General features: G+C 46.4%; 1 protein-coding gene across 1 annotated transcript in view; it reads right to left on the bottom strand.

The window, feature by feature from the left end:
• Window positions 1-13,507, bottom strand: part of LOC138447859 (lysosomal alpha-mannosidase-like) — a 564,797-nt gene that overhangs the window by 488,538 nt on the left and 62,752 nt on the right. The window contains exons 3-4 of the mRNA XM_069604298.1: window positions 2,544-2,717; window positions 340-533 (exon numbers count right to left, since the gene is read on the bottom strand). Of these exons, the coding sequence (XP_069460399.1) occupies window positions 340-533; window positions 2,544-2,717 (368 nt within the window). The remainder of the gene's footprint in view (window positions 1-339; window positions 534-2,543; window positions 2,718-13,507) is intronic.

Here is a 13,507-nt window from a genome sequence, read left to right as displayed (position 1 = left end):
AAAGGTTCCATGAGAATGGCAGTAGTTCACGTAGGGAGCTGATTCCATTGCTCGACATGCCCATGTAGCATTCAAATTATGGCAATAGAAATAAACAAAATATTGTAAATAATATTGTAATTGAATCTCCAAGTCAGCCCTTTTGCCGAAATGAGTCAAACGTAACTGTGCTCCGCTATCTTCCACTGTGACATTCCAGCTTCAAAATTGCAACCATTCATGGAGAACACGTTGCTAGCTGTACTTTCAAAAAAGGTTCAAACAGACATATTCACATACATTGACAAAACAAAGGAAATCAATTTGGATGCCACCTACAGTGACTCATGCACTTCCTACCTGGGCAAACAGTGAGGCCTGCTCACGGGAGTGGCCAAAAGGATCGATGTGCCATGCTACCCGTGGCTTCCCACACTCCCCAAAAGTGTCCTCCAGAAACTGGAAGCCCAGAGTCATCTGGTCGATGATAGCGCTGTAGTGAGTAGAAGCTTCATCATTCATACACCAACCACCATTGATGAACTCCAGTCGACCTGCAGAAAGAAGAAAACTATAGCCAGACTGAGCAATGAAGGAAAGAGCCATGCCCCAAAGCTATAGCAGATTTAGGACAGCCTCCTCAGACATTAAAACCAGCCACGGGACGAGCTTGAGCCACAGCTGCGCTCCAAAGCGATAGCATCATACCCTGGGGAGTGAAACATGAAAGACCCACACCACTGGCCAAGAGGGCAGCCAGACCCAGTACCTCAAAAGTACTGTAATTAATCCCCTTATAAGGGTGTGGAAGGAGGAGACCGACACACAGGTGGCATTGTTGTGGCTATAAACTTATTAAGTGAAAATAAAGATGGGGAAACCCCTTAACTCGCCCTAATGCTAAGAGGGGCTTCCCTGCCGCAACTAAATACTAAGGACTCCGTCAGGATGTCTGTCTAAAGCAAAGTCCACCATCCTGTGTCAAAAACCTATTTCCACCCTTTACACTCTTAACTAAAGGAAACACGTGCATCTTCTTGGGCTAGAAGAAGACTCCCTTCCTCAGGTCTGAGGCTTAGTGTTCACCTCCTGGTGACGATGTGAAGACTTCCAAAATGTGCAAAACAAAAGTTCTAACAGTTCTCTTGGGTAGGTGCTTCATAAATAAACACAGAAAAGAAAGTCTCTTCAAGTCACTTATCCTGTTCACAATACCAGGGGAAGGACTCCCTCCCCCTCTGCTTCTTCTTGGGACTCAGTGTGACAATTCAACAAGTGATAGGGGGGGGATGTCTCCCTTCCCCTGGCCCTCCTCAGGCTTCTTAGGGTGCCAGAGGAAATGACTACCTTTCCTCTGGCTCCTGTCCAGCTTCTCATAAAACCCGGGGGGAATGGCTCCCTTTCCATTTTTTCTCTGACTTCTCACAATACTAGAGGAAATGACTCTTCCCGCTGGCTTTTCTCAGAATTCACTGCTCATTGGGATGTACACCTGGTTCACTATCCAGGCAGGTGCTGCTTTTTTTCATATTATTTGGTGGAATTCCTTCTCTGTAGTTGGGGTTTCCCAGACCCTCGCTTCAGCTGCAATTACTTCACAACGTTTTCTGTACTTGGGGGGTCCCAGACCCTACTTCATATTGAATTTTTTGTTTAAAGTCTCTTTTACAGGCTCTATTCCCTACCCACTTTTAGGGGCCCCAGATCTGACCTCTGTCCCCACAAGCTAGCCCCGGCAAGCCCCTACTTTCAGGGAGCTTCCGTTAGAGGTCCAGGCGGTTCTAGAACTCTATCTCTTTCGCCAGCGCCCTATGCGTGGTCCACTCCAGCCACAGCGTCTCTGTAGCTGCTGCTCGCCACTGGTCCGATTTGTCAGCGTGGGCTGCGCGGCCCCTCGTCTCTTGCCAGTCTCTGCAGTATGCATCCAGTCGGGTGAAGGGTCCTCCTTCCTTCAGCCCTTTTCTCAGGCTTCAACTTCTCGCTTCTGGGTTTCCTGGGTTTCCCTTTGCTGCACCGCCGACCTGCTTGCGGCTCCTCGAGGTAGGCCTGTATGACATCTTCAGTCCTTCCCTTTTTATTTCACCGTTACACAGATTATCCATATTGACTAGACTGCTGGTGTTGGCTCCACTGGGTGCGCTTCATTACTCCAAGCTGCTAATCGTCTTGTTATTCCTCTCAACTAGAATACTTGGGCTCTTCGTCTCAGTCCGACAGCCAGATTCATACAGGTAGCCCCTACTCTTCTGAATACCCTATATAAGGTAGGAGGATGACAGAGGGTATGACATTCTTGATATACGGCGTTCTTCCCAGACAGTCATCCCTAGTATCACAGGTAGGGGAGACCCTCCTCATGAGATCCTCCTGCTGAGTACTAGCAGCAGGTGAACTATTGGGTAGCAGCCTCACCTCCCTGGCCTCATGGGAAGGAGCTTGCCCTAGGGAGGCAGGGACGACAACCAAGGATTCGCACACCCTGGCACTAGGAATGTTACAGCCATTTGATGGAAACAATAAAACTAGAGATACGGCGTCCCCAGGTTTACAGGTGCTCTACTTACCCTCGTTTACAAGTCCCTTCACTGTTTCCTTCATGGACTCGGTCTGCAGTGCCCACCAGCGAGCAAAAAAGGCAATCTCCACATAGATGAAGCGCTTGGTAGGGTCAGAGAGCAACTGAGGAATGACGGAGTCCAGGATGTAGCGCACGCCTGCATGCTGCTTAGCATTCCGAGCTACAAGACAGAAAAACAAAAGGACTGCTATGAGCATGATTGCAGCCTGTCGCAAAAACCAAACACGCAAACTACTCGCTGGCAATATGGGGGTCAGACACTTGCATTTCCCCATAAGGGCACATAAACCTCCCCTAGATGCTACCTGGAGGATTTGGGCAGCATGTTGTGTACAGGCCCGTTTAAGTTAACGCTATTTGAACTTTACGTGCCTCAAGGTGCAGCCAATATCCCACACAAGCCTAAAGATAGTGCAGTATGCTATAGCCCACCATGTGCCCTTTGATTAAAAACACTACGAAAATAATTTGTATAATGTGTTTTCAGGAGACAAACAAATATTGCTACATTTTTAAATTAAAGACAAGCATTTGGTTGCTTAACATTAATTGCAACCTTTGATGGCGAAATATCCAATCAAAGCAAGATATCCACAAACTACATAACAAAACATTAACAGATGCAAAAAAGGACGCCCCCCCCCCGCCCCATCCAATTATCCAGAGCCTTTTCCAGAGTGCTTCACTGCCAGCATCATGCCCAGCTGTCACAGACATAGGACAATAATACAATCTTGCAGCCAGGGTCACTACAGGACCTTTGTTGCTAGGAAACTAAATCCAGCATTTGCAAATGCTCAGCGCACGCAAGGTGTACAGTTTCAGAGGAGCGATACTCAACTATTGGGCCACAGTAATCCAGACATTTGGTCATGGTGCAAGTCAGATGAAACCTAGCCGACTCCATCACTTCGTAAAGCTTTCCTCCACCAGGCTGCAATGACCCAGTGAGCAGTGATAGTTAAAACTGCGACCATCATACGTTCCCTAGTACATCCTGTACCATGAGAGTAAGCACACCATTTGTGTAAGGACCTCCTCTCAAGCCATAATTCTCTTACCAGTGATCTGTTACTCCTGAATACATTAAATGCACCTTGGCTGCAGTTAAATGCTATTTATGTAACATTTTTAACCTTTTTGGAAATTGAATGGCAAATCCCTTTGATGCCTTTTCCAAAACTACATCTAAACACAAGGGAAGAAATGATTACCCCTCTCTACACAAGCCTGGTAGTTTGAGATGGGAGTAGTTTTTACAGAATGTTTAACATACACCTGACATACAGATCACTTACTAAGTGGGTATCAAAAACACCATACAAATATGTTGACAATAAAATGAAACTGTTTTAATGGGACTGGTACAAAATTTAAAAGGACACTACTCAGGCGAGACTGAACAGGTGAGTGCATAAAAAATACAGTCAAACATGAAACTGAAAACACAGTTAGCAGAAATCAGAAAAAAAACAGGGTTATAGGTCACTAAATGAACGATACTATATGAGGTTAATTCATAAGACTAATGTAATTAATAGTCTTTTTTGGAGATAGTCGACATGTTTCGGCCATACAATGCATTAAACCCCATCTCTGGTGTCTTTTCAAAAGTTGATGTTGAGGCCATCTTCAGGACTAGGGATTTCTTCAGAGAAATCTTCAAATAAATGATTAACTCCTTATTGTTAAGCTGAAACAGCGTCACTGATTTCTTTTGCCAGGCTGGGTGAGAAAAATAGAGGTTGACGTGACTATGTCAATCTTTTGTAATTTCTTTCAGAGTGTCCCAATGGAGGTGGCAAAGGACATCTTGTCTTTCAAATCTGGCATCTAGTGCAACATTCCAAGCGTCGTCTCTCCTAGTGGGAACCAGCTTCTGTGTAGTAGTAAACAAGAGGGATACTGCACGACTCAACGTGTAGTGGTATGGTATGGTGGAAATAGCCACGCATAGTTCTGCAAGGCAGCAGCAGGTCTGTGTTGGGGCAGAATGAATCGCCTGTGTTGACAAGTTGCTGGGTAAGCTAGTCGGTTGCAATAGCTGGCCGAACTGGCTGTGAAAACAGAAGACTGGGAGAAGGAACACAGTGGCGCTGGTGCAATTGAAACACGGTAGTGATCGCTTGCTGCCGAGTGCTGTTAGGTTAGCGCACCTGACATAGGGCACAATTAAATCCCCCGGGGCCGTAAGATATATGTTAAAGGACATTTGTACCGTGCACTATCACCACCGAAGAGGTCCCCTGGTGCTCTGGAAGCTCTGAAAAAGGGGAGGAGAGGGGGTGGGTTAGTGGGAATGAGCTGGAAAAGTGCAAGTGAGCAGTGATGTGCTGTTGGCAGCCTCAGCCCGGGGGGTCCGTTGGCTGGGCTTGTGGTGTTTTACAGTCGGTAGTCGTCGTGTGCTGTTGTGCAAGTCTATGTGTGGTTGCATTGTTGTGAAGTTTGCGCAGATTGATGCGTTTTAGGCTTGTGGTTGTGTTTGGTTAGAGTTTGAGAGGTGTATGCAGAGGGATGAACATTTTTGTTGGTTGGTTGGCATTGCGGTCCTTGCAATTATGGGATTCCATCTAGGTGCAGTGCATGCTGACATTCGCATTTCTATCTAGATGCGGCGCAAGCTAAAGTTCAGAATACTGAGTGTGACACATGCTAACAATCACATTTCTATCTAAATATATGATAGTTTATTTATATAGAGCCTATACACAATGTGTTTCAAAGCACTTCAAGGAAAGGGAGGGAACAAGGGAATACACAATGACAGTCTTACAGGCCATGAACAGTAAGGATGTGAAATTAACTATCGTATTCGGCCTGACGACATTTCAGATAGTGCAAGAGCGAAGACAGATAAGGAAGGGAGGGGGAGAATGGGAAGGAAATGGAAACAGATAGGCGACTACCATACTAGGCCTGACGACATTTCTGGTAGAGCCGGAGAAAACAAGAGGTGAGGGAGAGGGGTGCAGAAAGGTAGGGGAGGAACAAAACAAGCAGCTATCATACTAGGCCTCACAACATTTCAGATAGTGCTGGAGGGGGGTGGGGAGGAAACAGACGGGGTTGCTATCATACTAGGTCCAGGGACAATTCTGATAGATTAAGTGCATAGAAGAAAGCATGGGGAGGAGATAGGAAAAGGGAAAGGAGGAGAGAACAGACTTAGCAGTCAAAAGAGTGGAGAAGCAAGAGGGGAGAGTGAATACAATTGCAGAAGTCAGTAGTAACACAATGTTGCAAGCTAGGATACAAGATGAAGATGGGAACAGCATGATTCAGGGCCACCATGATTACAAGATGCAAAGGAAGTCCAGCATCAGAGTTGAGAAAGGGTGACGCACCGTGAATGAATGAAGCCCATAAAAGTCAAATCCAGCATTGGCCACAAGATGGTGATGGTGAAACCAGAATGCATCAGGACATACTCCTGCCGAAGTAGGCTGAAGGGGTGATGGGGAGCAAGGGTATGCCGGCAGAGCGCCAGGTAATGAGGCGGGTAGTGGAGTACATAGTCGTGCGGCTTCCAACGCGAGAGCGCGACTACGTACTCCACAACCCGCCTCATTACCTGGCGCTCTGCCGGCATACGGCTCTGGGGAATTTAATTGTGCCCTATGTCAGGTTCACTAACCTAACAGCACTCGGCAGCAAGCGATCACTACCGCATTTCAATTACACGCGGCACTGCTGCGTTCCTTCTCCCAGTCTGTTGTCACAACCAGTTCGGCCAGCTATTGCAACCGACTAGCTTACCCAGCAACTTGTCAACACAGGCGATTCATTCTGCCCCAACACAGACCTGCTGCTGCCTTGCAGAACTACGTATAGCTATTTCCACCATACCACTACACGTTGAGTCGTGTAGTATCCCTCTTGTTTACTACCACACAGAAGCTGTTTCCCACTAGGAGAGACGATGCTTAGAATGTTGCACTAGATGCCAGATTTGAAAGACAAGATGTCCTTTGCCACCTCCATTGGGGTACTCCCAAAGAAACTACAAAGATTGACATAGTCACGTCAACCTCTATTTTTCTCACCCAGCCTGGCAAAAGAAATCAGTGACGCTGTTTCAGCATCACAATACGGGGTTAATCATTTATTTGACGATTTCCCGGAAGAAATCCCTAGTCCTGAAGATGGCCTCAACATCAACTTTTGAAAAGACACCAGAGATGGTGTCTAATGCATTGTATGGCCGAAACATGTCGACTATCTCCATAAAAGACTATTAATTACATTAGTCTTATGAATTAACCTCATAGTATCGTTCATTCAGTGACCTATATCCCTGTTTTTTCTGATTTCTGCTAACTGTGTTTTCAGTTTGATGTTTGACAATTTTGTATGCACTCACCTGTTCAGTCTCGCCCGAGTACTGTCCTTTTAAATTTTGTACCAGTAAAAAAACTTTCATTTTATTGTGAACATATTTGTATGGTGTTTTTGATACCCACTTAGTAAGTGATCTGTAGGTCAGGTGTATGTTAAACATTCTGTAAAAACCACTCCCATCTCAAACTACCATGCTTGTGTAGAGAGGGGTTATCATTTCTTTCCTTGTGTTTAGACTATATTAACACGCCCGCTCAAGATTTGATCCCCCTATAACAATAAAAGTTGGATGTCTACCTTTTGTGATACATTTCCAAAACTACGACCAGCACTTCACCAGGTAATGAACATTGTAAATCGGTATTCCATTTGAGTTAAAAGGGGCAAGCTGGGTGAATCCTCTATTGGTCAATAGTGTATCAACAATCAGGATCACACAAGATATTAGTGCTAGAACCTAGAAATCTCTCAAAGGAGTTCCAAGGGAGTTGTAAGATTCAATGCAATGATAATATTAAAAGGAGGTCCAATTCTCGAATGGAAAACTCTTGCTCAAGGTTCTGAAGAGATTGGACCTGGCCTCCTAAATACATATTGCCCATCATGAGACTCATCTCTCAAAAACTTGAGTCTGGAAAATAGGAATGTAGTGAATCTGCATTAATATAATGGGGCATTTTGTTTCAAATTCAACTTTGTCGAGAGAAGCTACGCATTTTCACCATGGTATCCACTACTCCGCTTGTACACATGTTTGCTGGTGTAGACCCTGCATCCAAACTAGAGAACTTCAGGTAGGGGAGATCAGATGATTGCATGGTCTATCCAATGCAACAAGGTCAGATACTGACCTTAGGAACCCCTCTCTGACTGGGCTGGAAGCCCTACCAGTGTGGACGCCAGAGCCAGCCTTAGCCCAAAGGGGGCTGGTGGAAGTCGGAAGGGCCCCATTTCCTGTTTATATACGAGTGGTAGCACACTCCACCTAGAGCACCATACATAGAGCACCAGATGCTTGCCAATAATTTCTCCCCCAGGGCCTGTAAATGGATAACCTCCTTTCTGCAAGAAAGAGTAATGAAGGGTTTTTCCGACACAGCCTCTGCCAATCCCAGCCTCATTCAATGCGGCGTCCCACAGGGTTCCTGCATTGACCCCACCCTCTACAATCTCTTCACGAGGCCCCTCTTCAAAATTCTGGACGCCCTGGGCATCTCATACACCAACTATGCTGATGACACTCAGGGGCTCATCCCCCCTCTCGGGCGATTACACGTTCAACCTTAACACCCTCAACTCCATTTACGCCACTATCCAATTTTGGATGGCAGAAAACTGGCTAGGCCTCAATACTGAGAAAACCAAACTTCTGCTTATTGGATCCCCGTCCACCCAGGGCAGGCTGGACAAGCAATACAGCTCCTTCACCGTTAACATCCCTATCCTAGTCTCTCAAACAGTCAAAACCCTTGGTGTTTACCTGGATCCGAACCGGACTATGGAAAGGCAGGTGAATGCCATAGCTTCCGCCGCAGCCTACCACTCTAAACTGCTCAATGCTGGGAGGCCATATCTCTCCCAACAGTACTGCCTCACTATCGCCAGGGCAATAATCGGCTCAAGACTTCACTATTGCAATGCCCTACTCATAGGAACTTCAGCGAAAAACCTTGCTAAACTACAACTGGTTCAGAACAATACCCTTAGGGCCGCCACCGGTACTTCACGCAGGGACCATATCTCAGGTCTCAGAAAACAAGTCCACCCGGCTCCCAGTCAAGGAAAGAATCATATTCAAAACCCTTGCCCTGACGCACAAATGCCTCCATGACATGGCCCCACCTTACCTTGTCCAAAGGATCGCCAAACCCTGCGCCACCAGGCCAGCCAGAACAGCATATGCCAACATGATTACTGTTCCAAAAACTAACAAAGCACGTGCTGGTGGCACCAGCTTCCCCACCATGGCTGCCACCCACTGGAACGCCTTACCACCACACCTTAGGCTAATTGAATCCCATGGTGCCTTTCGTAAGGCCATCAAAACCAAGCTCTTCGTGTAAACCTGCAGGCCCTACGTGTACATCCTAAACAGTCTGTGTGTTTACTGCTAATGTATGTACCAATTTGTCTAACATGTACTCAAGAATACTTGCTGGGCGGCTTTTTGTAACCCTTAAATATGCCTTCTTACGATCCGTTTTAAGCGCCTCAATGCCGTGGGCTGTAGAGCGCTCTACGAATGTAAAAAATAAAAAATAAATACTCAGTTTAATTTCAGACGGGTTTAAGCATCAGAGAACAAGACGGTCAAACCAATGAAGATTACCCAGCCGGGCACTCCAGACAATGGAGGTACATGTGTTGTCAGAGAGATTCAGTGAGCGGAGAAACAACTGAGCCGTGCAGCCACAGGGACCACAGCACACTGCCAGAAGGCAGCAGTGGATGCTAGTTCTCCAACAGGAAGTGGAGTTCGCTCTCTAAGAGACAGATTACAGAGGCAGGTACACCAGATCTGGATTCCCTCATGCTTACCTGGGAAGCATGCTGCTATAAAACATGAACTGGGACATATAATGCTTCAGGGTGCTTCTGTTGCAGCATGGAACCTCTGCACAGAGACAGGGACTTCAGTTTATGAGTGACTTGTGAAATGGCCAACAGCACTTCTTTCCTCTCTTCCCAGGTTTCCCTGAACCTATCTAGTCCATCTCTGGGCCTTCGCCCATGCCAGAGTTTGGACCGGGACTATCCCTGAGAAGATTGGGTAATTTTCCTAACTGCAAAAAGGGCCCAAGACATCATAAGATCCCAGTTTTTGCCATTTGTTTCAACTAGTTTTCGTAAAAAATACACTTCAGGATCCAATTCAAGCGCTCTACAAGACAGTCAATGAAGTAATGATAAACAGATTTCCTTCGGGTTTTTATGTTTAGGGCCTCATTTAGCTCCTGCATCAGGTAGGACATAAAGGGGGTGCCATGATCAGTGAGGATTTCCTTCTGGAAACCTACTCGAGAGAGAGGAAGGGATTAAGGTATTTGAGTGTTTGTTGAATGGCGTTATTCCTCGTGGGGAAGGCCTCTGGGCAGCATAATGGAGAATGACAAGGATGTACTTCTTACCCAATTTAGATGGTTCAAGAGGACCAACGATATCCATTGCAAGTCTTGAAAAAGGGACCTCACTCACAGACAATGGCTGTAAGGGAGCTCTGGGTATTGGGGTAAGCTGATGTTGACAGACGTCACAGCTGGCTACATAGGCCTTAAAGTCAGCATATAGGCTGGGCCAACAGACCTTATTGAGGACCTGGTCTTACGTTTTGATCACCCCCTGTGGACTGGCTGTTAAAATACGAATGAGCCAACTGCATGACTAACCAACTCTGACGTTTTGGAATGACCATATGGGATTTCTGTGCCCCATCTTGTTCACTGTACCCCTATATCATAGTCCCTTCTTCAAAAATGGCTCACTGTTGTACACCTTTACCGTCACAGATAGCCCTTTTAAAGGCCTCAGCAAGATGTTGGTCATTCCTCTGGGCAAACCCCAAATCAGTTAATGTACAGGAGTCATCACCCTCCATTAGGGATGAGGGGTTGAGGGTGGGGGGTAAAGTTGTCCCCTGCTTCTCCAAAGCCTAGAGAGCCTCAAGAAGATTGGGAAAGGTGGTCAACTTCCTGGAAAGTAGGCGTCATTGCTTTCCCCTTCCTTCACTGAATAGGTCTGAGTCCCTGAATTGTCCCATACTAGTTGATCTTCCCTCAGTGATCTGGATATAGGACATCCAGAGAATACTGGAACGTCAGGCCCAACATGGTGGCCAACCTAGGACAGCAGCCCAGGGGAGAGGAGATGCTAATCCCAGTGGGAATTATTCTCCCTTCTCCATTTGGTATCTCAATGTCCCTAGTACTGAAGAGATCAAACCCAATCAATTGGGGAGTAGCCTTAGCTAGCAATTTAGCGTGGGCCTCAGGAGTCTCAATGGCATGGGTTCCAACTGTGTATCAGGTTGCTTGAATCCCCACTTCCGACACCACATGTGGCAAGGTAGGGATAGGCGATGTTTTCTTGTCCATGTTTAACAACTGTTACCTCTGGCCTGGTGGTATATAGAAGGCGCACCTAGCTAAGTGACGGGGACAACTCTGGGAGCTGTACCCAAACCAGTTCAAAGTAGCTGGACGAGTGGTCAAGGTTAAGTCTCAGGACAGGTGAGGTGTCCTCAACAAGTACAGCGATGCATCCAAAATGAGATGTGTACACAAAGTGGTAGTGTTTTCAACATCAGACATCTTTATAAAAAGAAAAGGGCTGGCCAATCGCCTCTCTGTCACTATCCTATAGAGTTTCCATACCTAGGAAACTAAAACTAAAGATCAGTCTGTGTCTTGTTATCAAAATTAAATAAACAGTCATTTTGTCCAATACATATCTGACCCTCAGCCTAGAAATGAACACTAATTTCCGGGCGCCGGAACGGAATGCTCCCAATTCCCATTTGAGCCCTATAGGGCTCAATGAGAATGGTGAGGTCGGAAGCACCGGCACCGTTATAAAACGGTGCCGGTGCATCCGACATGCTGTGCTCACAGGCTCCACTCTGCCCGCCAGGTCAGACCTGGTGGGCAGAAAGGCACCCGTGAGCACAACTCACAGTTTGCACACTTTTTGGCTAAAGACATTGGGCCCCATTACAAGTTTGCCAGTCCAGGAACTACGGTACTGATAAGCTTGCCGGTACCGTAGTTCCCGGACCAGCAAACTTATAATGAGGCCCAATGTCTTTAGCCAAAAAGTGTTCAAATGTAAAGCGAATAGATAAATCCTAAGAAAATGGCTTCTTCCAAGGAGATGTCCTTGGATCCAGAGGGTAGTCCCCTTCCTCAGGATTATTGCAAGAAGAATGGCAAAAGTGACTTTTCTCCCAAAAATGTTCTTAAGGAGGGCAAGAATCTCTCTTCCATACAACAGTCTCGCAATACTGGCAAACGTGCCTTTTACAATATTTCTCAAAGACGACTTCCTAGTATACACCCCAGTCAGGAATTCATCAGTAGATTCTTTAGAACCCCTGTTGTACTCCCCTGCCAGGTATCCTTTCCCCCAAAAGTCTCAGTGCCCAATACATCTAATTTATCAGGGCTTCTTCAATGTTTTCTCCGTTTCCCAGAGCAGCACTGTTGTACCCCTGCACTGTCTATACTTCATTGACTTTGGATACTATGGATATCTCACACATGGAAACTTGGTCAAGTTCTGTCTTTCAACTTCTTCATTAACATTCATCTGCTTGTGATATAATTTGCTCCAACTTTGCCCATATTGACATCTCGGGCATAAGGAAATGTGCACATTCTGTCTTTCTAATTTACTTGGTCGATATTCAAAATGCACTTTTAATTGTTCATATGTCAGTCGGTATGCTCCGGTGCTCCCACCATGAAAGGCCAACTCACTGGTGTCGCCTGGCGTTTCCAACCCCTGGCACGTTGCTGCAGCGAAGTCTTAACTCGGGAATGGCATCTCCCGCTTGGCAGATCCTCTTTCAGCTCTTCCTCCGGCCTCGCATTCACTTCCTGGTAAGGTTGTTGCTGTTTTACACGACCACGTCCTTGACAACATCGCTGCTGCCGGTTCCTCCACAGTGCTTCCTTTGACCCTGCCACGCTCTCCTGGCTCTCTCGCCACTCCGGTAAGAAATGCTGACAAGCGGCAACTTGAAAGCACCTGCCTCCTTCAGCACAGTCCGTTTCCGTTGTGTCTGCATCCACCTGCGGTTCTGCTTCCCGCTTCGCCCAAACTGCTTCTCTTCTCTCTCCACCTCGCCTAAACCATCTTTTAGGCTCGTCCCATTTACATAGGCATGCATAATAGCCCAGCAGTTAAGGGGTTAAATATCCCACGCAGCTGATCAACATTGCAACAAGTAGTCTAGGTTTAGTTTAAGGTTTCTTTCAATCCATACCAACTCCTTCCTCTTCCACTTACTCGTCCCAGTACTTGAGGCGTCATGGGAATTGGAGTACATAGGATTAACAGGACTTCTAAAGTGATTTTGCTTGGGATTTTTATTTAACACAAAACCAGAGATAGGAGGCGGTATGTGTGTGATACACATGAGGTGTGAATGGTATTCAGCCTAGAAAGGTTTTTAGAGTTTTGTAACTGGAGGGATTTGTATATGGCAACATGCCATTAGGAATGATCGGGTCTTCTGCATCTTCAGGGGAAGAATACGGAGTCTCTCCTGATGGAGTCACTACATCTTCCCGACAGCCATTTCCTCCAATGTGATCATCCCTCATAATACCACCCCCAGGGTCAGGATTAGGGAGCGGCTGCTGTCCCCTGTCCACATGGGAGGAGGTCTTAAATTGGGGATCAGTGAGGACGTCACAGGATTCATCCCATACCCTTCCCCTAAGGATCAGACCTCCTGCTCTAGGGTCATTGGTTTGATGAGAACCAATAGCCTCCCCATATAAGGAATTGATTACTTTTTTTTGGTTTCTGGTGGCAGTGCTCATTCAGCGAGGTGGTCTCTCCAGCTAATGCAAATCTGCGCCTTCAACTTCGTTCCAGTCCTCGTTGTTGCCT

This window comes from Ambystoma mexicanum, chromosome 3q (assembly GCF_040938575.1).
Source record: "Ambystoma mexicanum isolate Mex_15411 chromosome 3q, UKY_AmexF1_1, whole genome shotgun sequence".
NCBI classification, from domain to species: domain Eukaryota; kingdom Metazoa; phylum Chordata; class Amphibia; order Caudata; family Ambystomatidae; genus Ambystoma; species Ambystoma mexicanum.
Note: the sequence above shows the minus strand (reverse complement) of the source record. Positions and strands in the feature narration are given on the sequence as shown.